This window comes from Ornithodoros turicata, chromosome 1 (assembly GCF_037126465.1).
Source record: "Ornithodoros turicata isolate Travis chromosome 1, ASM3712646v1, whole genome shotgun sequence".
Classification (NCBI taxonomy): Eukaryota; Metazoa; Arthropoda; class Arachnida; order Ixodida; family Argasidae; genus Ornithodoros; species Ornithodoros turicata.
In genome coordinates, this window is record NC_088201.1 from 116,910,719 (window position 1) to 116,935,482 (window position 24,764).

General features: G+C 46.3%; 1 protein-coding gene across 1 annotated transcript in view; it reads left to right on the top strand.

Moving 5' to 3' along the window:
• Positions 1-24,764, top strand: part of LOC135383963 (uncharacterized) — a 298,299-nt gene that overhangs the window by 255,410 nt on the left and 18,125 nt on the right. Inside the window, exons 20-23 of the mRNA XM_064613239.1 lie at positions 5,896-5,976; positions 23,476-23,612; positions 24,474-24,575; positions 24,675-24,707. Coding sequence (XP_064469309.1) covers positions 5,896-5,976; positions 23,476-23,612; positions 24,474-24,575; positions 24,675-24,707 — 353 coding nt within the window. The remainder of the gene's footprint in view (positions 1-5,895; positions 5,977-23,475; positions 23,613-24,473; positions 24,576-24,674; positions 24,708-24,764) is intronic.

Here is a 24,764-nt window from a genome sequence, read left to right on the forward strand (position 1 = left end):
GGGCTGATCGATTTTTGCCTAACGTTTTTCGGAGACTTCTCAATGAGTGCAGCCACCGCAATCTCGCGACATAACCGGGAAGGTGTCAATGGATAACCGTGAGTTGATAAAACAAAGGCGTGCAACTGGTGCAAAAATGCGAATGCCCTTTTAGAGATAAAACGCTGTTCCAAGAGCGACTGAGCCTTACATTTCTGCTGGCCAAGCTGGTCATTCATGCACTGAGAGGCCTGGCATTGTGAAGATAACATTGAGAAGTCTCTGCTTCTATGCCTTTGTACGCTTTCTTTTCCGTGATGTATATTGTATACTAAACATGCTCAACAACTCCTCGCGCTCCCTCAGCAAGCTCGATAGAGCGTGGTAAACGCAGGCATAAATACTGGCTGTCCTCGCTCCATCTGTCCTCATCTTTACGGCCTTCATAGCCACAGTTTATGCGCGGCGCTAGCACGAAACGAACAAAAAAAAGTCAAGAAGATAAAATTGTTCAAAGTATTTCTAAAAGTACAGTGTTGTCCTCGTGTTACCACATCATGAAGCATTAGTGAAGAATATAAGGGGACCAACACTCATAACAGTAAATGTGTTGACTCCCGTGTCGAAAAAAAAAAGTTATTTCATTTATGTCTGAGACAGATCGAACCTGCAAACACTTCTGTCTATGTTAGTTTGCATTTAAATTTTTCTTTTGTGCACTTTCGAAGGGTTTAACGTTAGCTGGCACTCACAATCTCTGAGGAATGCACACTGTGTTTAATAATTTATTGTGCAATGCAGAAAATGAAAGTGTACATTGCCTAGGTCGCTTATCGCGTGTCGCATGCATTTATCTACAAAAAGCATTTTCTACAAGTATGTAAGAAAATATATAGAAAAAATGAATTACGAAGCTCAAACCCTGAGGAATCACCTATAGCATTTCCTTAAAGGGGTCGCGACAGGTCATTCCAGGTCATCAGAAATTAACGTAAAAGACCGTTCTTTCCACCGATGTGAACCTGCATTTCGAGCAGTGAGGAAGCCAAGCAGCGAGGCACGTAATACAAGCGGAGAAAATGGCAGCGCGAATAAGGAAACTCACCGCTGCCAGTTAGGCAGCGCACGAGAAGCCACGTTCTTGCGGCCGTAAATGGGAATAGACACAGCTATGAGCTCTGTGATGTCTGCGCTTCGCTCGGAAGTGTGTTCGAGGGCGTGTATCTCGCTCAGTACGACGCGTAGATGATTTGTTTCGCCTAGTATTCTGGCGCGCAGTACAATGCGTCCATGATGTAATGAACACTGTGAAAGTGTCCTAATCCATTTAACGGTTTTAGCTTGTCTATCAGAGTAACTATGCCAAACTTGTCGTAAAGGAGACTTGCTACATAGCCAAGAGTGTCACGTCGTTTTCCTCATATTTCATTTTTATTATTCCAGCGTAAAATGTAGGCGAACGGAAGCGGAATTCACCTATTTCTGCAATTCCTACGACAGGGGATCGTGCCAAGGCGGGAAAAGGGTGCCGCGCACAGCGCGGTCGAGGCGAAGTTAGGAGGAAGGCGGGTGCATAGAGGAATGTGACAATACTTTCCCATATCTAGGTGCTTTAGACGCGAGCAATAACAACAGAAATAACCGCATTGGCTGAAACCACAATAACGGGGTTGAGTTCCAGAGCTCTTCTCCCATCGCAAGTTGAGACGGCGGTGCATAGCGTGCATCACCGACTTCGCAGACGCGCTACCGGAGTAGGTGTAGCGGCCGGTGGACAGCGACGAAGATGGCCACGCGCCTGGAGCACCTGCCTCAGTTCCACCGGCGCGGCCATGGAGACAGGCCACAGTCATCGCCTCTCCGTGGCATACCATCATCGCCGGTCGGGGCTCATGTAGAGGAAGACCATCGTCCTCTACATTTGGTGACCCGAACAACGAACACCATGTTCGGCATAATTCGGCCCAGTACCATCCCAAATTTCACAACGACGGCTATTATGGGGCAGCAACATCCGCTCACCTGCTCAAGACAGCAGACGATGGCGCTAGGGCCCACCTATCGTGAGTCACCGAGCACGTCTCTCCGCCGGGGCTCGTAATCGGAGGCTACGCTCACTTCTTCCGACCCGGCACTCTTCGGCTTCAACGCCCCGTACCGGTCGCGGTACGCCGTGGTCCCGCACTCTTCTTCAGGCCTCCACGTACTTCGCGATGGCACACCCCGGCATCACCAGCGACTGTTCAATGAGCAACACGCTCCACTACCGGTATCGGTACGTCGCTGTTCTTACGCCCTGACGCCGCACATGCGTCAGCTCGGCAACGCTTTCCGGAGGTCGCTCGCGGAAATGTCTCACGCTGCCCCCATCGGCCTGCTTCCACTTGACACGACGCAAGCTGATCACTGGCGCAGCAGCACGACGGCACAGCGCACTAAATCGACCGTCCGCAACAACGTTCTACAACAAATGTCCACGCCCGCTATCCTGCCGCGCCTGCTGCCGCGAACTCAAGCCGTACTTTCTCACTTCTCAAGCCTCACTTTCCCACGTCCACGTGCCGTCGCCATTCCTCCCGTCTTAGTATCGACGCGCAAGCGCCGCTCCGCGTCTGAGGGGGGGAGTGATGTAGCGGCCGGTGGACAGCGACGAAGATGGCCACGCGCCTGGAGCACCTGCCTCAGTTCCACCGGCGCGGCCATGGAGACAGGCCACAGTCATCGCCTCTCCGTGGCATACCATCATCGCCGGTCGGGGCTCATGTAGAGGAAGACCATCGTCCTCTACATAGGCTTCCCTCGCTTTCTTTACTGAAATGAAAAGGGATCCAGGGCGCGATATCGCGATATAAAGGTCCAGGGGACGAACCGTCGTGTGTTCCTACAGTTCCGCGGGGGTTGAGTTCCACGTCTTGTGACTGCCTCGGAGCGTTACATACACAACTATGCTCCAGAGTTTGCTCTTGCGTAGGTGGTGGGTGGTACTGCAACTCGCCGCATAAATCTGACACGGGCTTCCCTAGCAAGTTCGCCGCAGGAAAATAATTTCCCTTAAAGGGACGGTCTCGTACAGCAAGGGCGATTCCGAAACTTAGCCAAAACTAGTTTCACGAGTACTGTACACATACAACCGTCGAAGTTTCATTCGGAATAACCAAGTCGTTTTTGAGGAATTTGTCGAAACGTGCCGTAAGAGCAGACGACGAAAGCTGCGCTTCTCTCATGCATACGTCACGTATGACGTCGGCCTGCGGGTGCGTCGTCGTTGTCATGGTAATTGTAACTTGCAGAAGCACTTTGGGTTGAGTAATCCCCTTTGCTCTCGAAATGGGGACACTCAGGCATGTACCTCCGCGAGCGGAGAGTGTAGTCCGATCATTGACTGTGGGGTCTCCCATAATGTGGCGCACAATCGGATACGTGGAAGCTAAGTCACGTCTTTTCTTTCCGCGAGTATTTAATGCGGTTTTTAAATAAACACGTCCTCCTTCTCCATGTACGTCGTCAGCGACACTTCATTTCGAAGCATGATCAGTGTACACGGGGAGTGTAATGGAAGCGGGCGTAATATATTTTTGGTCGGAGCTGTAATGCGACCGCGCGCGCCGATGGCCAGCGGCTTCAGATTTGTGATTGTGGATGGGGTTGTTCTGCGACTTTTAACTTGTCTCTGAGGATTAACATAGTTGTCTGAACCACCATGCTTGCCACTACTTAGAATGCGCGTTTTTCACCTGAGAACTGAAAGAAAATGTACGAGAGTTGCCGCGGTGCCCAGTAACTTCTGAAAGTTGTCTGCTCACACCGATGCACTAGCGCGCGCAAAAGCAGACGATTTCTGTATCCTATCACGGACTTACCCGCTGGGCGACGTGGCCGTTCTTATTGTTGCCAACACAGATCGCGGCATGCTCTGCAATCTTTATCAATTTAATTGGGTTATTTATTAACTGTGGCATGTTTTGTCGGGTAAATTAGCAGTATCCCATTTTCAACAAAGGGCAATCGAATGGTAGACTTTATGAAAAGGGCAGGGGGCACGAGACCGTCCCTTTAAATAAGAACTAAAACGAGGGTCACATTGCGAAAGACGCGGGGCACTTCTCCCTTTCGTTCGCAAGTCTTTCGCGTCTGTGGTACAGTTCTTGAATCGCAAAGATATACTCCCGGCTGCTAACATGCTCTCCTCCGCGTGTTGCGTTTGGGCAGCAAAGTCCTCCCGCGTAGGCATTTCGTTATACAGGGGCAAAAATTCCTCCCGAAACAGCGGCTTAAATTCAGTGATGATGAAAAATGGCGGTTGGTACAGACAGCACAAAGCAGTTAATCCGATCTATCCAGCGCAAGATGACTACATCGATTGCTCCAACGACTGTTTGGGAAGCCTCCAGGTTCGATAAGAATAGTCAACGAACTCGGCGTCGCTGTAGCCCTGAAATGTCCGTACAGCCACGCTTAGGCTGAGCGGGGTTTCCATGGACGGCTGGCGTGCTGCTACCGAGCTGGTGGCAGAGTAATGTGTAGGGAGATGCCACCTGCCGGAGGAGGCCCTCTGCCACTGGCGCAGGTTCTTTCCTCGCAGCTATCGAGCTTTTTCATGGTGGCATGGCCAGCAAGGACACACGGCCGGACTAAAAACGAAGAACAGCAAAAGCGATAGCGAGAGAAATCGTAGCGCCGAGGTCAACAAGCTGAACCGAGCAAAATACAACAACAACTTTATTGCGAGATCATGCATAAGGTGTTTCATCGCCAGGGGCGATACTCTACCCCATTGCTCGAGCAAAATACAAAAAGGGAAGGAATCAACAAGAAAATCGTGCGATAGCAAACTTCATGCTCTCTGGCGTGCGGCATGACATTTGTGTGCCAATTTGTGAGATTCCACCCCCTAATCCAACGCGAGTGAACACCCCAGCCGCGACCCCGAGAGGGACGAAGTCAAACACAAATTACAATTGCAGTTGCAAAACAAACAGGACTTAATGCACTATGCAGTATGCAGTTGGCAAATAGCTTTTACGTGACTACGTCAGTAAGGCATATTACACCTTATTCGCATTAAAATAAAGCTATTGTTGTTAAATTTGACAATATTACAAGCACTTGCGACATGTTTAAACGGGTACAAATTTCAGTTGACTAGTGAGTGGGCGGAGTCGACATCATGGGATTTCATGTGATTACAAACTGACGTGTGGCACGTGTGGCAGAAAATGGCATTATCGTCTTCATGCCCCATCATCGACTGAGGTGATACCATTGTTACATAGCGTACAATACGTGCAACACACTGGGCCTCCAACCAGGCCAACAAAAGAGGGAGAAGAATAATCCGAATACGACTGAGCCAGTATTTGTATCTTTTCCTCACCCGGAAGCCATAGTGTATTTCCGCACAGTGCACAACCACATAGTGCACATGGCTGTGCACTGGTTGTGCACACAGTGCACATGGTTTACCATCAATTTACGAACGAATGGTTGTGCACACAGTGCACATGGTTGGTTGTGCACATAGTGCACAACCAACCATCCATTTACGAACCACTTATTGTTATGTCCAGTTCTTTATGCATGGTCATTAGTTAAAACACGGAGGACAAAGCACAACCACAAATTCCTCGCTAGACTTCCTCGCTACTTGCAACTGTTTTTTTTTTTCGTCAAATTTTCCCACGCACGGGGCGTGAATGACCTCAGTGAGGTAACCGTTGTCATGTGAGCCTCTCGAACCCCCTTCTTATTACACAGTGTCGAGGCGAAGTGTTGTTCTAGATTCTTCTCTTCTGTTCGCTCCGTGCTTCGACTGCTAATATGTCTGTCTGTCTGTAGTAGATATGCGGTATGTACTATACATAAATGTACAAATGAACGTCGGTGCGGACACAGTAACTAAGAGTATATTATTTTCAGGTGAATCCCTATTGCTTCGCAGCTTACGAGGGGTATGAGAAAGCATTCGGCGTTATATGCAATGGCATCATTCGAAACGTGGTAGGTCCCTCTTCCTTTTTAGAACATGAACCAGGTGGCGACACAGTATACAGTATGGAAAAAGAAAGAAAGAAAAGAGCTAATCAAGCATGAGTAGAGACAGGTAAAATTAGCATCTTCAAAAGCATTTTTCTCAATTCTCCCCACAATTGAACAACATAACCATTTAATAAATCTTAATGAATTCAAACTTTCACGTGGCTTCTATTTTTAGTTTAATTTAATTATTTAATTGGTATTAATTAAACGTCTCACTATTCAACATGAGTAGCGTAAACCTATGGGCTTGTTGGCGATGCCACTCACCTGCAAGATACGAGGGAAAGTCATAAAGTTTAAATATCACAAAGAAAAAGTCAAGCTGCGACCATAAACCTTGATCACGCTGCTAGCCCTTCTCTACATATTCACCCTTCAATGCGACCCAATTTACCCAACGATGGAGGACTTGGCGGACACCTGGACTTTAGACACCTGCATTTTGGTTGTTCAGGAGACGTTCCACTTCGAAAATCACCTGCTCGTCATTCCGAATATGCCTGCCACGCAGTGGTTTCTTCGTTCGAGGAAAGAGGACGAAGCCACTGTGTGCCATGTCAGGAGAATAAGGGGGAGGGGGGGAGGCAAAACTTCATATGCCGAAGGCGCAGCATGTGTGACGCTGCCCTGTGCAGAATGAGCTGGGGCTTTTTGAATCTGTGTGAGCAATCTCGGAACGCAGCGGGCGGCGACATTTGCCATGTTCAAAATGTCGTGCAAGATGTTGAAAACTGATCCATGACTGATTTTCACTATTTCCACTATCGCCTCGATTGTGATACATTTGTCTTCGAGCACCAAGGCCTCTACTTGTGGTGCGATTCCCGGTTCTCCACAGAGAGATGGCCTGCCAGTTCAGGACCACACTGGGCCACTGTGGAAGCGTCTGCCCACCTAACTATGGTGTCATATGATGGTGCATTTTTACCATACACTTCCTCCAACTCAGCACGAATTGTTGCATAATTGTTTCCCTTCAAATGCAGAAAACGAATAACTGCACGGTAGTCCACTTTGTCAATGGGCTGCGCCGTTTCGTTTTGGCTCCTTCAGCAGCGTGCTGCGGTACTGTGGCGCGGCGATTTCAACGTGTACCAAGACTGCAGATATGTCCCTACCAACAAACAAAGCATTTCGCGGTGATAGTTACAACTTTGACTACCCCTCGTACTGGAACACGGTTGTTTGAAACTTGTATGCTACAGGGTGTGTCAGAAAACGTGTTACTGGATTGTAACAATAATACTAAGGCCACATCGTCCTAGAATCATGCGGCCAGCGGCATTTCTTTTACTAGTGTTTTGTCACCTCTTGATGTGACTGTAATCTATTTACAAACTGAGCTCTAAAATTTGCCAGGTAAAGAATGCCTTTTTACCGCCCCCCCCCCCAACGTTAGGCGCGTGCTGAATTTGCTCAAGTTCATGACAATTCCCACACATATTGGTCACCTATCCCATCGCAACAAAAGTGGGGCGGGCTTAGTCCTGTACGAGTCCTGCTGTTTTACAAGAAGCCCACACGATATCCGATTCCTTTCCTCGTTGGCGGGATTTTAATGAAGGATATACTTGTATATATTCTTTTAATAATCCCATTCATTAACCATTTATGATTAGAGGGTAAGGGCTCGCTGTGTAGGTCGGCAGTCCAAGTTGCCTCCCCAGCTAAACTTATTCGGCGCTTCCATAGCTCTTTCGGTCGTTCGCTGCTGGATTTTGCGGGCTTGTTGCGTTCATCTAAAGCCTCCTTTTCTTCTGATTGATGTTTCCTACGATTCTGATCATATTTTAGTTTCATATATGCCGACATTAATGCAAATTTTTGATATTTCAAATTTGCAATTTTATAAAAGTTTGGTAACTCTTGTTGAAGCCAATATCGTTTAAAGCGACACTCCGGACCTCCGGAGGTTATTCGGATTGCGACTTCACTCGATTGTGCTCCACACGTATATCATCCACGTAAAATAGAAAGGGTGAAAGCTTTCCCGTTTTAGAGAGAATGCATTAAATCCTATGGTTAATCCAGATTTGGTTTCTCCGTGACGTCACTGTTGTTCCCCACGTCCCAACTGTGGAAGACAATGCACGACTCTTCAAAATCATTGGTTCTGCACAGAGCTTTTATCCCGGTGAATACTGGCTATCTGCAAGTTGTTTAGGGGTTCGGTCTCCGTAAACCCGAAAAACGACGCGCACGTTGTGTTTTCCTTCTTCTCACGATGCACTAAGCAACACCTATGCCTCATCGCTCACCAACACCGTCGCTTATGCGGCAACCAGTCGCTATTAATAAAACGCTGGAATGCCATGCGTATTGAAAGTACGGGAACCAGAAACAGCGACACATACAGCACAACACACAATCCCGCGAACAGGAGCCGAGCAGACGCCCCAAATGCCGGAAGAGAACGCTCCTGACGCCACGATTGTTGGAAGTGCGGCTTTCAGTCGAAAATTGCATTACGAATTCTCTGAGCCGAATGTAAACGAAATACTTTGCATGGTGGCTCGGAAAGATGTAAGGAATAATTCGAAAAGGTCTATTTACTTCCCATCTTTGGTTCATACCGTTCCTCTAAGGTTCAGGTAGAACCTCTGAAGCGTTTTTACCTAGCGAACGTTGTTAGCTAGAACCTTACACGTGTAAGCTATCTTGATTTAGGCGGTTGGTCGCCACTGGTTTACCACTTACCGAGTTATCTCGTCATGAAATTCGGCATAATTTCGTAGCATCGTAAATTTTGACCTGGCTACCAAACCGAGGTAACAGACGTTTTCACGTCAAAAATAGCCGAACGTCATGATTTTCGGAGCGCCCAGAGCATAGCGCTGACCGAGGTTTTGCACGCCTTCCTTGTCAGCCAGACGAAAGGTGGTTGCTAAACTCAGCCCACACGGGGACATTGGAAACAGATAATACAGACATGGCTTCTCGCATCCAGCTTCCCCTAGAATCATGCTTTTCCTCTCCCAATTACAATTAACTGTCACTTAATCTACTATCTACTATCCGTGTCCGGGCTGGGCTTAAGGGGGGGGGGGTATCGCCGAGGGGCCATCTCCGATTCACGACTTTGTCGCATGTAGATGGCGCCACACAAACATCTGGGCCTCAGCAAGGTGAAAGCTCTAACCAATACCCCTGTTACGAGTTACTCCTTCGCGGGATTGTGTAGTTCCATAAACACGTGTGACCTCCTTGACTATTGAGGTGCAGGGATCTCCTGTGGTGTGTGGGTTGCCAAAGTCAACTGAGCTAAAGAAGGCAGGTCCGACCAAGGCGAATTCTTCTTCATTGTCTCTTTGTGGACTGCATCTACTGACTTTTGGGGTTGATGTTATCTTATCTTTACTAATCTTTCCATGTCGGAGTTTTTCGACACCAGCACGCAAAGTACAAGTGTTACGTTTCGTTCGCCGTGCTTATTCCTATGAAAAGGTTTGACATATCTCATTTGTTCTGGAGATGAGTGAACAGTGGCAAACAGACATTTAGAAGAAACCATAAATTATTTTATGGCTCACGCGTCGAGCATGAAACGGTCGCCAGAATAGTTGAATAACATTTTTTCTGGACCATCTTCTCCTATACCGATACACGTGGTATGTACCATATGCGAGATAATTATTCGGCATGAAACGGACGTAATCTTTAAATTTCCTTATCAACGTATCTTATCTTGCTACAATTTACCTAGACGTTCCGTGTCGTCCGTCGGTTTTCGTGCTGAAGGTCGTCATTCTCCTCAATGTAGAGTACTAGGGTGTATGATAATGGTCCAGGAGCGCATGAAGAAGTGATGATAAAGTGTGCTGGGCACGTTTTACCTTCTTATGTCGCAACTTAGATAAAACGTTGCATACGCTGCGGGTTTATGTTTGTCTGGGGTTCATTAAAACTGATTTTTCTCTGAATTGACTTCTGGATTTGTAATCTTCATACACTACAAGAACACACAAACATTACAAACAACAGTGCCCTTTCAACAAACAACAACGAATATATTCTGACAATGAAGTTGGGAGGTTTTCCACGCTAGGAGTGGAATGCTAACCCATAGCAAGGTGGTCTAATATAATTGATGACGATGCCTTTATATTCTTCGTTCACTGGCATGCAGCTTTTACTCTTCATTAACATCAGTGTTAATAGAAAAATGTCCCTCAATTTCAACAAATAATGAGGCGAATGATAAGCATGACCAGTATGATCCGTTTCCTCAGCTCTTCACAACTGATCTCCTGTGTTTTTCTGTACACGGAACCCCGCGGGACCATGATTTCCGCCCACGCAACCATGGACAACTTTTTCCGGAACCTTATTTCCCTGAATGCACGCTTGAGGTAGTGTGGTGTAGCGCAAGGTTGATAGATAGCTTCTCTTCCTATATTAGTTACCCCATTAGTCGTACCTTATTATTACTGTAGCGCTGAGTCACACCCAACTGCGTCACAAGAAAATGTTGGTCTCTCTTTGCTATTTGACAGTCCATTGCCTATTCAATTGAAGTGTCATAACAGTGACCACTGCTATAATCCAATGTAGGGTGGCCGATAGAGTAAATTACTGCGGTATTGTTTCCATGTGATGTCTACTTTACTCGTCAGTCAAATCGGTTTCCGACCAAACAAAAATGGAGGAGAGGTCTCAATAACGGATCCAGGACATTTGCTCACTGCCCGGAAGCTCGAGGCGGACAAATGCTCAAAGTTTCTTACGTGCCTGTTGTTTTGGCAAGTTATGTGTCGTGTTTGGTGGCACAGTATAAAATGTTTGTTACAGGAGAACATGCTCTTGTGGCTCTTGTGGCTGGGGCGATGACTGGCTGTGATAATGGTGGACTAAAATAATAAGCCCTGTGGTCGTTTCCTAAAAACTTGATGCCCCGAGTTTCGTTCTTTTTCTTTTCTTCCCCTTTCTCTCTTTTTTTTGAATAGCCAGCGGGCCTCCGTCTGGCTGACCTTTCCTTTTCTTAATAAACCTATCCCCCTCACAACAGTAAGACTGAAGCTGGCTTTTTAGCAGTTGTCGGGTGATGCATTCGCTTCTCAAAAGTTCAAAAATTAAAATAAATGATTCAAAACGCTATATTATTCACTGCTTTACACAGTGGAAATGATTATTATTATGAAACTCTCAGGGTGGGCTCATGGTAAAATAGGACGGGGTAAACAAATGTCCGCTGAACAATTGACCGCTCCCCCGCAGTAACATAACCCAGAGGTGGCGAGAGTGATAGATGGTAATTAATTCTGACTAAACTATCTATCGACAGAGTACAAAAATATACGGGTCTATATATACAGGGTGTCCACGCTAAGTGTAAACAGATTTTTTTTAAATATATCAATCACTTTTTCCGAGATGAAATCAATTGCAATATAGCATATGCTGAAGGGCACTCCCTAGGGGGGCATTAACAGACTCCTAAGGCAATGCCTTAGTTAACTTTCAATAATTAACTTTTTAATTATAAAAGCTACGAAGTTTTCTCCAATGAGAACATCTGATCTCTTCGGTCACCAGATACCAAAACCGTTTTGAGAACAAAAATCCGTTCGGTAGGTCGTCCGCAAAAAATTCGTGAAGGAACGCCATTTTTTTCTTTATTTGGTTTATTGCTCATCTTCAAAGAAGCGGCTTTCCTTTACCCCCAGTGTGAGAGAGAGAAAGAGCACAGTGGCCGCCTTGACTTTAACTTGACTTTAACTTGCGGAAACAAAACAAAAACACAAATCTATCGGGTGACTCTATCGCGACTGCCCTTATCTTGGGCTGCATTTTCTGTTTTCTTTTAACCTTTTTCCAGGACGCAAGAGGCGATAGTGTGCTCTTTCATCCTCTCGTATTGGGGGCGAAGGAAAGACGCGTCTCTAGAGATGCGCAATGAATAAAATAAAGGAAAAAATGGCGTTCCTTCACGAATTTTTTCCGGACGATCTATCGAACGGATTTTTGTTCTGAAAACGGCCTTGGTATCTGGTGACCGAAGAGATCAGGTGTTCTCATTGGAGCAACTTCGTAGCTTTTATAATTAAAAAGTTAATTATCGAAAGTTAATTAAGACATTGCCTTAGGAGTCTGCTAATGCCCCCCTTGGGAGTGCCCTTCAGCATATGCTATATTGCAATTGATTTCATCTCGAAAAAGTGATTGATATATTTTTTAAAAATCTGTTCACACTTAGCGTGGACACCCTGTATATATATATACCGGATTCGTATACAAAAACACAGTGCCGATTTTCAAATTCAGTGCAGTTAAAATCTCGTATAAAGACAGCCCCATATAAACGTAGGTTCCATGGTCCCTCCACCGAAACATCAGCGGCCACTGTGCACAAAAAACAAACAAGGATGATACGACATAGCCGCAGGATGGCCTGCCGGAAGTGCATTTTCATACCGATCAGGTCGGAAAAACCCAAGGCACGGAGCAGACTGGGAGATTGCGACACACACACACACACACTATCTCCAACTATCCCAAACAGCAGACGCTTTTCTCGTTCCCTTACCTAACCTCCCAAAAAGAGCTGTTTCAATGACTTCAACAGTGGGAACGGAACCTGTCAGGAAAGGGAATCAAGGATAGGGGGTTGGATTTACGATGCTGTGTGGCGGAGGGATTATTTTTACCCATTTTGCTCGCGATGTGGCGCCACAGCGAGGCGCAAAATACATCAGTCAAGCAGCGCGTTACCTGCCTTCATGTCTTATCATATACAGGAAGAACAGATAATCGGATGCGGATGATCCTGGTGTTAAAATGTTCTAGAAATATTTTTGCTTTGCCACTCCAGGAAAATTTCTGCATAAGTCTCTAGCTTTTTTTTTAGAAGAGCTTGTCAAAGCTTGAGTATCCAATTTTTGTATTTTTTTGTACTTCAGTAATGTGTTTAGAAAAATGGCTTGAGAAAACCAATAACTTTTCCTGAAGGTAGAAAGCGCATTTTCGAACGCTATGCAACAAGACCAGTCTCGTGAAAATCGGTTCATTATTCACCGAAAGAGACTGCAAAGTTTGTCCCGTGGAAAATACATGGGGCCGCCGGAGGTGGTATTCCCTCTGAACAACCTGCTTTCATCGGACGGCACGAAGGTGCGTAAAACTTCATCTAGCGCTATATGATCTGAGGGCTGCGAAAAGCATGATGTTTGGCTTTTTTCCCGATGGGATATTTTGTCCATATCAGAACGATCAGTGCAAGAGAACTGGAATTTGTTCAAACACGAGGTGCTTGTTTATTCCGCATACATGGTACTTAATATTCATAGGCAGCTGCGAAATTGGTAGCTCCTGGTTCCTGTAGGTGACTGTTTGTTCAAATAGGCTTTCTCGTTCCTTGAAGCGCATGATAGAGACGGACTTGTTTGCCGTGATGTCATACGTAACGTACTCTCCTGCTGGATTGGTGCGATCGCGTCCTATCCGAATATCTTGCTCGTTCCTAGCCAGCAAGTACCACCGCACGAGTACGACACGAATCGAGGAACACCTTCTCTCACAAACGCGCTCGACGGCTCCGTTTTCTTTTCTTCGTGTCCTGTCTGGAAAAGACGCGCCACTTCGCGCGCGCTGGCCCTTGCGGATACGTAAACGTATTCAACTTCGCTGCTCTCAAACAAAGGACGCGTTGCGTGATATTACCGATAGAAGCCGTTACGCAGCCCCCTTGGGTGGCTGTTTAGTTGAGGAGACTTTGCGCGGATGAAATTGAAACGAACACTACGACACATTGGTAGAGAGTCACAACCGGTCACATGCACCTCTAAGTCTATGTGCACGAACGATAAACTGTTACAAAGGGAGCCTAAGGGTCATAGTATACCGACATACATTCCACGGTAACCGTAACACTCGTGAAGTATCCATGACATGACTCCAGAACACAGGACGTCAGTTTCACTCCCCTATTCGTCGTCCAAACCGGCGAAGTTGTTTCTTGGACGGAAAACCGATGAAGAAAATTTTCGGTTTCCCTCCTGAGCGAAAAAAAAAAAAACGGATAAGTTTTCGATTCCATTCCGGTTCGCACCAAAATAGCATTTTTTTTCGGTTTTCGGTTCTGGTTTTCTGTTCGCTCCGACACCCTGCTTCTATGTCACTTTGGCCGTAGTCACCTTTCTTTTGCTAATGACTTTCTTTCCGTGCTACCAATTTCTTTACGCTTTCTCTGCACACGATGGTTCCTGTTTACGCAGCAAAATCTTCACTTCGCGTCTCACCTCATCATTACTCGCGAATTGGTGACCGCCGAGATGCGCTCTGAGGCAATGAAAGATGTGACAACTAATGCTGTAGCAAACTTCTCGAGTTTCGAATTCGTTAAAGTTCGCCAAATTTGAGCTTTCCTTCGGGAAATTAAAGAGAGTTCTCCGAGGTTCGACTGCACTACGCTAATATCTCTCACGAATTCGGAAACACGTACATGTTTTATGACAGGAAAAACTGCGACGTACTGGCCTGTAATATGACACCCAGAGATTAATAAGCCAAAGCGCGCAGATTCCAGCTTTGTTGGCCAGATGGAAAACCTGGAAGCTATGGCCACCACCTAGCGTCATGTCACGGTGGGATGCAATGACGGCTTTGCACGAACAAGCATCTTAGTTTTACCTGTGTGTGTTGTACATTCTTGGTATTCGGTTTCGAACTCAGTTTTGTCTGTCATAACAGCAATATCAATAACGCTATATTTAGACTTTCATTAGAAAGTTGAGTCGGGAACCTCTACGAACCTTGGCGAATATGTTGTGAGATAGCTATTCACCTACAGCGCCCCCACGCTCATTACCTAGGCGACCGATAGCACGCCTGGACAATTTGTGTGCCTCTCTATTCGTTTTTCCCGGGCCGTCGCGGTGTATGGAAGTTGCGGAAGCTGGCCGCTTTTGTTAATGGAGTAGATCGACCAAGTTACGGGACTGCGTGAGCAAGTCAGCACATTAAGGAAAAGGTTGTTGAAATCGAAAAATATAGAGGTGAGTATGTGTCTCGATTATTCGTTTCTGCCCTCAACAAGTACTCTTATTTTATTTATTTCTACCGGTGTTTCTTCTGCATAGGTCGGCGAATTCACTCATGATGGCAATCACCGATATCATTCACCATCACATCACTCAGAATTTTACATTGAGTGACGGGCCATGATGTTATGTGATGTTGAGTGATGTTGAATGATGAGCAGTGATGATATGTGATGTTGAGTTTAATGTTGAATGATGGGCAGTGATCTGATGTGACGTTGAGTTTGATGTTGAAGGATGGGAAATGATGTGATGGGATGTTGTTGTTTGATGTTGAATGACGGGTAATGATGTGATGTGAACCTGAATTTTATATTTAATTATGAGCAATGATGTGATGATGGACGTTAATGTTGATTGACGGGCAATAATTTGGTGCGGAGTTTCATGTTGACTTATGTGTGAAGATGAGATGTTGAATTTGAAGACCCTGCGATGGGTTTGTCAAGTTGAAATCGGCGTTTTAGGGTGTGGGGTTGACATTAGTCGTTGGGGTTGCAGGGTGTGCATACAACTGCCCATAGGAGTATGCATTGACTGGACATGAATATGGTACCCCATTTTTAGAGTACCTGTCCCCGTGTCCTGTGATTATATGAGCTTACCAGTAGTGTCGGGAAGGCTTTAGTTGTATGCGTGACCTTGCTTCTGGTGTATGGGAGGGAAAGGGGTGTTTGCAGTTCAGTGTTGTGTTCAGGCTTTGAACTCGGGGTCTCGGTCGTTTGGCCGGAGCTGCACTTGGATGAATGACAAGGAGGAGGGGAAGTTGGCTAACCTTAGCACGCTCGCGCTATTAGTTTTGCGTCGCCTCAGAGCAGGTTTGATGTTGTGGGGATGGCTCCAGTATTAATGGGCGGCGGGCTGTTATATCGGGTATATGAGGTGTGGTAGGGGAAGCGCTTGCTGTTCCGCGTTGTATTTGGAGTTGGGAACTCTGTGTCGTCACACTTGGATGGCATCCGTATGGTACAGAAAATGAGGATTGGCCTTGGCACTCTCGTGCTATTTGGTTGGCATCGCTTTAGAGGAGGTCCGTTGTGTAGGTTGACTCTACAGGATAAAGAAGCAAGCAGAGCGTTCTGGCTTAAAAATCGGTTATGAAAATCAGTCTCCTGGCACTGGTTCCTTTTCTTTGTTGTTACTGTTAGCAGAGAAACGTTCCTTGTGTCTGGGCGAATGAGTGAATACTGCTCGCGACACCGTTGTCTGGAATCGGCGATCAGCGGGTCCGCAGCCCGCGATTCCTTGGTGGCCCTCCCAAAGGTGTGTCATTATTGTATTTAAAGGTAGACTATATGGTGCACGTGTTTACTTCTCAAAACGAATGGTCTTACAACACGTGGATATTTAGGATGGGATAAACAGCGGGGCGCTAATTCCAGACAACCGTGTCGCGAGCAGTACATGGCAAAATGGGACGGGTATTTATATACTTATTCAATACTGAAAAAGTTGACTCGAGCCCAACTCCGGCAAGCGCTAATTTTTATCAGTTTGGAGCAATGCGAGGAGGAAAATATCGCGCTGTTTTTCTAGCGCTACAACCACCAGCACACACAACCACCACCTTCCACATACGCAGCAGAAGACGGAAATATGCCTGCTGTATGAAATAGCGCCAAAAAAGTTGATATCATAAAGCCACAGGAGGCCAAGGCCAAGACCTGCTATGCCTTCTCGGGTGTAACGATATCAGCACTCGATCGGCGCGTTGCGTAACAGCCTGCAAGCTGGGAGGGAAGCGGCATACAAGCCGCCACCGACCACGCCACTCGCAAATCCTCACCCTACGCACCTGGTATTTGCATTCACGCTAAAAGCCCTGTCGCCACTCCGCACCGCCAAGGCTCGCTCCAGGCGGTGGGCGGGCGCCCCGCCAACCATGGCGACACCACAAAGAACACCACACCTGTTTAATTTACGAACGTCACTGTAAAGGACCGCCACCCAAAAGATGAGATCTGCCCAGGAGCCGGGACGCACGGTCCCCGTGCGTGTGACGTTGAATGATGGGCTATGATGTGATGGGTTGTGATGTTGAATGATGGGTAATGATGTGATGAGCTGTGATCTTTTATGTTGAATGATGGGTTATGATGGGATGTGCTGGTGATGCGCACTGCTGAGAGGAGATCGGCGGTCCATACTTCGACGCCTCGTGACTTCGTCACCAGCGGACCGCCGACATACTACCCCCCGCCATGCTGAGCAGAGTTGACCCAGCGCTCGCTTTCCGCATGCATCGACATACCTCCCATCAAGGTGCTGCATTAGCTCATCGAATGCGCTTTGATGTGGCTTTTACAGCGCAGTGGTGTCACCGCTTGAGACAAGTTGATTCTCCCCAATGCAGTCACTACGGTGTTGTAGAAGATCTAGAGCACATTCTTCTCCATTGCCCACACTACCAACCTTCTCGAATCGCACACTCCGGATCCCTTAACGAGGTGGACTCTCGCCCCCTCTCTCACCAAATTACTTGGTCCGTGGCCTCAACCAGCCAACCAACGCTCTGCCCTATAAGCTCCCTTCACCATTCTGGATACAATGAGACTTCGATCCTTATTGTGACGAGGCCCATTATCTCATTCGCCGCTTCACCACCAGCAATGGGGTAGAGCATCAACCCTGGCGATGAAACTCCCCATTCATCATCTCGCAATCAAATTGTTGTTGTTGTTGCACCTACGTGGCGTGGAAGTGCACTACTCTCTTGCGAACCGTGCTGCCAGCAATGGCTGAATTGAGCGCAGTAACGGCACACTTGTTACGGCACTACGGAACGTATGTGGAGCTCAACCGGATGAGTGGCCAAAGAAACTCGATGAAGTTGCATTGGCTATAAACACATCATGCAACGCAAGCTCCCAGTTTTCGCACCCACAACACTAAGAACTCTCAGGTAACCGGGAAGCGACGTTACGACAGAATATATCGTAGCCACAGGTTTGAGGTTGGTCAAGTGGTCTGGCCATGGTGTCAAGAACCATTTCTTAATGGAGCAGATAAGTTAGCACCCAAATTCAAAGGCCGCATCAGACCCCGAAAAAAAAAAGACACCTCTGACCTTTGCCGTACAGAAGATAACAGGTACGCGCCCGCATTCACAGCGTGATTAACGAGTAGTTCACGTCTCAGAGTTGAAGCCTTTTGTGTTCAATACGTGGCACCATACTTGGCGGATGTTGCTAACACAATTAGCACCCCAGTCTCAGCAGGACCACCTTCTATCAGCGCAGCGAATGAGGAGGTACCTCGACGCCCCTCTGCAACAACATAATAAACACAACAGGAAGCACAACAGGAAGTATCACCGAACGACCCCAGTTCAGCCGTGGCTGCGTTACAGCGCCCTCAATGAGAACGCCGACCTCCTCGACATCTAATGGACCATGTGGTTACGGACGACAGTTAAGTTTTGTATCCTGTCTCCACAGCAATGTTTCGTCTAGAGAGGGGTAGGATTTGAAATGGCTATTAACCTACAGCACCCCCACGTTCACCATACAGGTGACTGATAACGCGCCTGGACTCTTTGTGTGTGTCTACGTTTGTATTTCCCGAGCGGTCGCCGAGTGCGGAAGTTCCGGAAAGTGGACGCTTTTGTACGAACATGTAATAAACTACGTCGTAAATCTCTGCCTCAAGTCTGCTCACAAGCCTCTTCACAATCTACCTAAATTCGGAAGTTCGTGAAGCTGATGAATAAGCGGGGTCAAATGAGAAGCACTGGTTCGCCAAAATTTCGTGACATATCACTAGTAACAAGCTGTTGGAGTAAGATATAGAGAGGACGGCCAGAACGAAGAAAAAAAAGTCATATTTGAATTTCTCAAGGAAGTCCTGGGTCTTCTGAGACGAATGCGTATGGACGTTTTCGTGTAACAGGACAGCTGATCGACAAAATTGCGTAGATGCAGGTTAGCTGGTGGATTAACTGTTGTGTGTCGTCCCTCTGTGTGGCCAGACTCAGGCTTTTACATTATGGGGAACAGCTGTTCGAACCAAGAGTCTCGGACCTTTTCGCCTGACTGCGGTCAGAAGCTTTCCGGGGATCTCACAGTACATTTCTGCATTCATTGTGGTTACGCAAGGTAGGAAGTCCCGAGTAGCTGAGCATGCCACTTCCAGAACTTGGTCGTCATAACTGTTCCTGCAGGAAGCGCAACGATAACTTTCTTAGGCGCGCGCTCCGACTTTGACTTCATTCCTGTGTCCATGTTACGACGATTTGTCTCGGAAGTCGACAAATGCAACCACGTTTCATAGCGACTACTAGTACATCAGACCTTTTTTTTTTCACTTGATGAAGTCAAATGAAATTTGAACTAAGTTCTCATTCGTAGCGCTTTGTGAACGTCACTGAGCAGACGTACAATCACCTCGTGCGGTCATTCCGCTAATGAAGCTGGGTCATTCTAGGCCAAATCACCCAAAGGTCGTGCTCGACCCCCTCAGTTTTGCTTCAAAAAATTATCATGAACTCATTATTGCAAATAAAGGTGTTTCCCGTGTCCCACGGCACTATGTTGAACTGCTGTCGATTTAGGCCGGGTCAAAGTTGAATCGCGAAAACCATGCTGCGAAAAAAGTGACCTGCTGAGCAGGGTGTTGCGGCTAGGCGGACGTTACTGACATAGAATGAAAGAGCGTGGCCTTAACATTCTGTCAATATCAAGTTCTTCACTCGTGTTCCAGTTTCGGCCAGCGTAAGAAAGCTGCTATTTGACGCTTTTTCTTACAACTTTGCGCCTTGCTACGGGCACTTTTCGCACAAGCTGGAAGGGCCGAAAAATTCAGCGTATTCTGGACCTTCCATTCTTCAAAATCGCAGGTTTTGAAGACCAAGCACATAATACTTTTTGCGACATTTAATCTCAAATGTCGTACTTTTGGCAAAGGTGGCCATTTCCAACGCCATTTTTGAAAATGAAGCGGTCGGCCGAGAAAAATCCAAATGGGTGGAGATGACAGATACTAACGCATATAAAAAAATTAAGAATGTACTTTTTTATGTCCCACATGGTTATGCTAGGGCCGCGCGAGACGGCTCCCTGTGAGGCGCGCAAACAGATCGCGTCCCCAGATGAAAGATGAAAGTCACTCAAAAAGTTAGCCAGCTGTAGGACTCGAACCCACATCTTCTGGGTTACCGGTCCAGGGTTCTACCACTTGAGCTAAGCTAACACACCTCCACCGCGACTTTCAAAGGCGCGTCATCTGAAGGAACAAACCAACCACTCTCTCACTCATCCTCCTTTCACTCTTACATGTTTCTTACTCATACCACGTTCTCATACATATTTTCATACGACGGGATCGACGCAAGCGGCATCTGTTGAACATGAGACAATTGGTGTTCTGAGGCTGGAACAGATCCCTACAGCTGGCTAACCTTTTCAGTGACTTCCATCTTCCATCATTAATGTCTTAGGCACTTGAGGCTTTGTATGTGTTTGTCCTTTCTATGTGTTCCAGCCTCAGAACATCAATTGTCTCGCGTGCCCAGGTTTCACAAGCCGCGTCCTGCAGCCGGATATGAGCATGTCCCCCTTTTTCCCAGCCCTTTTGTTAATAAACTATGTAGTTTTTATTGTTATCAGTGCATTAGTAAGTCTTGTTAGTAGGGGTTTCTCAGAGTCTTTCATTCGCGGAGTTTTAAAGTGGTATTCATGAGAAACGACAGCGATGCTTTCACACTCACAAGGGATATTATGAGCAAACCATGCTGTCCTTTCAAATGCGCGTTTCTTATGATTAATAGCAACGCAGGGCATGTTGTGAGCGGATGGCTCTTGCTGCATTGTAGCGTCAAAAAACGCGCTTGCGTATCTACGCAACCTTTAACACATGAACTTGAAATCGGCTTAGGAGAGCTCATCCGCGGCTCAGCTGATTTAGTTTACGATCGTCTTTCTCACATGTGATGCATGCTGGGTTACCAAAAAGGTTGTTATTGCTTCAAGTTTCTTGCTGAAATCGTCGTGTTGAACAATGGCCGAAGTAGGAACGTCAGGAGGCACTTGTGAATTCTCGTCAACACCTTTGTTTTCCATCACTATGGTGTTCTAGAGCTTACAGCGTGTATTTAACTAAGTGAAGGCAAAACGCGCACAACGTGCCAGTGAATAATGTGACAAATGCTCACGACTAACCTGTCAGAAAGGCGCGCGTGCAAAATGAAGGACAGCGGTATGAAAGTGCGTGGCACGCACTAAAACTTCATTCGGAGCAGAAGACCTATCTTTTCGCCGTACACAGGAAATTGTAGTGGTCACTTTTAATGAGATACCCTACCAATGGTCGTGTTTTCTTTTTAGTGTTTGAAAAGAAAATACTGAATAATAATGAAACTGTTGTGCATTCATTTATGTAGGTATCTTTGTGTTCTTACTTCAAACTGTTACAATCGCGAAAATAAAATATGTAGACTGTATGAACTGCAAATAAACTGCTTTTATCGTTCCAGCCTGCTTGCGTGAGCATCAGCAGCCAGCCAACTGTTCGGTGTGGATAGATTAGCAAGCACCACATGAACGTCTCGGGCTAGTACGCGGTAGTAGCATAGATGTGATTTAGCTGTATATAATGTATGTTCTGGTCCCCCATAACAGATAAGAAAACTTCACCACACGAAAAAACGTTATTCGCCGAATCAAGTCTGGCGCCCCAGCGTAGCCTAGTATGTGTAGAGTGGGTGGGACATTAAAAAAAATATTTCCTCGCCCTTATTAAAAAGTACATTCTTAACTTTTGATATGCGTTGGCATAGACATTGATCTGTCATCTCCACCCATTTGGATTTTTCTCGCCCGACCGCTTCGTATTCAAAAATGGCGTTGAAAACGGCCAACTTTACCAAACGTACGACATATGGGATTAAATGTGGCAAAAAGTATTATGTGGTCGGCTTTGAAAACATGTGATTTTGATGTATGGAAGCTCCAGAACACGCTGGATTTTTTTGTTCCTTCCAGCTTGTGGGAAAAGTGCCCTTAGCAAGGCGCAAGGTTGTAAGAAATGGCACCAAAATGCAGCCCAGTTTAGCTGCCCGAAAATGAAACACGAGGGACGAATTTGATAGTGGCAGAATGTTAGGGCCACACTCTTTCATTCTACGTCACTAAAGTCCACCTAGACGTAAAACCCTGCTCACTAGGTAACTTTTTTTTTGTAGCGGTTCAACATAGTCCAGTAACACTCGGGAAAATACTTTAGTTGCAATACGGAGTCCATGATAATTTTTGGAGGCAAAACTGACGGGGGTCGAGCACGACCTTTGGGTGATTTGGCCTGGAATGATCCAGCTGTCGAGACAAAATTGCTCAGATCTTTGAGCACTCGACATCCGTGCTGGAAGGCACACGCATAAGAATTTCATTAATTGTGACCCCCCAATCTTCGTCAACAATTCCGTTAACTGAAGAGACAATATTGTCTCCCATTGGCTTAGCTGGTATCCCTCTGGGCTGTTCATTGTGGGTTTGCACGACCACTAAAACTATGCACACCATCTCCAAACAATTTGAACGATCATAGAGTATTCTTGATTAACTGTCGACGTATATTCACAGCAGTTTCGTTTTTTGCTGCAAGGAAGCCTTTGAGAGCGCTTACTTCACAGTCGGACACGCTTAATTGTGGTACGCTAAAGTTGGGACGCTGCGTCCTGACACGGTATTGGATGCCGCTGGATTGGATGCCGCGGTATTGGATGCCACCTGTGTTCCAGCATACCAGCCCTAATTATCCCAAATCGTCGGGTTCCTTTCAGTTCTATTCATTTGCAAGAACAAAAATAGAGAAACTTGTGAATTCAATGACCTCATCGAGAAGACGGCTGTTTTTGATTTAAAAAAAAAAAGGTTTGACGTGCAGCGCACTAGACCCAGGAGAAGCGCGTTATGACTTACCAGAATCCTGCTCTCCAATTATGGTAGATGACAACATCAATATCATCGTAATTGTCTGCTTGAGAGATAAGTTCACATGTGCACGTGACAGAATGTGATCAATCATTCATCATTCTTTTTACTGTTGTAACGGTGACAAGAGATGGGCTCGTGAGCTGGGTCTTAAAGTTTTTTTCGGCTGTCGCCCACAATAACCAATGGTCGCCGAGAAACCTAAGATAAGTAGCTAGCGTTCTTAATGTTATGTCCTAAAAGGCGCTATCCAGCAGAAATATAGTGATTTCAGAACTGGCCCTACCACTGTTCCACAAGTTGTGTGCCTGACATCCGCCTAATTTGTTCTGTTTATGCCTATGCTACTAGGATGTCGGAGGTTACAGTTCATCCGCTGTACTATGAACCTCTCTGAAAGACTGAGTCAAATTGCCGTAGAACGATGCACCATTTCTGATATACTAGTACAAAAGAGTGAAAGAGTGAATGTAATGCAGGGAACGTCTGTTTTCTTACAGAATGCCTTCTGGACAGCCTTAGGTTGCTGCCTGTGGATGTTTCTAGCGCTGGGAATTTTGGCGCATAATTTGTCCAAGTACTTCTTACGGATGGAAAACTATACTCTGGATGGCTCAGAAGTGGAGTCCGATTCTGAGTATGTACGGAGGTGGTCTCACCGCGGTCGCTATAGATGTCAATAGCATGAACTAGTTACCGCCCTGTCTCACATGCACAGGTTGCCCAAGAAAACTTATCTAAGTGCCACATTCACTTATTCATAAACAATCAAAGACGCCCGTTTTGGTGATTAGGGGTGGTGAATTATTTTTTTGCCTAGCTGTTTACGCGAAGATGCATGTTAAATAGATACATTCAGTAGCAGCAGCATTTGCTCACTAGGGAAAGCGTCTCCGAAGTGAGCGGACGAGTGTCAATCTTGCGTTAGGACGGTCATTCCTAGAGCTTGTGCAGGGTAACCTGGGGAAGGCATCGTTCGGTTCGGGTTCAAGACCATCAGTACAATTCATGTTCATACCGGTACTGCATTCGTCCTGTTGTTCTATAGAGAATCCTCAGTTGTGATGGGTGTACTTACCTACGGTTCCCGTTTCTTGTTCTCTTTATATAAAGTTTTAGCTGTCGTGCACGCAGCTCGCTAAGTGAATGTGCTGACTCGTAGGATTCGTTCATAGCAATCCACATCGAAAGTTTTCGAACTTAATCGCGATCTGCGAGATAAACCCTAGACAAGAAGCACGGACAAATTTGTCTGAAACTTGTCTCGGGTTTAGTTCACAGTCATGCACCAGCTTGCGAGCACCATTTCGCCTTTGTCGATTGAGCACAATCCTTTCGCAATGACTACGCACTCGTCCTGCGTACGCATGGGAATAGCGTCTTCACACTGCACACCGGTAAACGCAAAACCACATTTCGTGTATTCACTGTGTGCACATGCTATTTCTATCCGTACAAGCTACTGAAACCCTATATTAATTTGGCTTATAATTACCAGGTTTGGGACAGGTGCATCGGGCACGTCAGGAATATCGGGGACATCAGAAGGTGAGGGCAAGCCAAAGGCAGAAGGGGACGCCGCTCAAGCTGAGAAGCCAGCGTGAGTTCAACATTGTAGAATCCCATGAAAAAGGAAATCCCGTGTGGAGCAATATAACACCAATTCTATTACGATCTTCACTCTTGTTTCTTATTCCAGGGAGGAACCGCAGAGTACTCTCCCCAAATGGCTGTAGGTGCCCTTATTTATTCTTAGAAGTAGCCTGCATGACCTTGCAGCTAGACACTC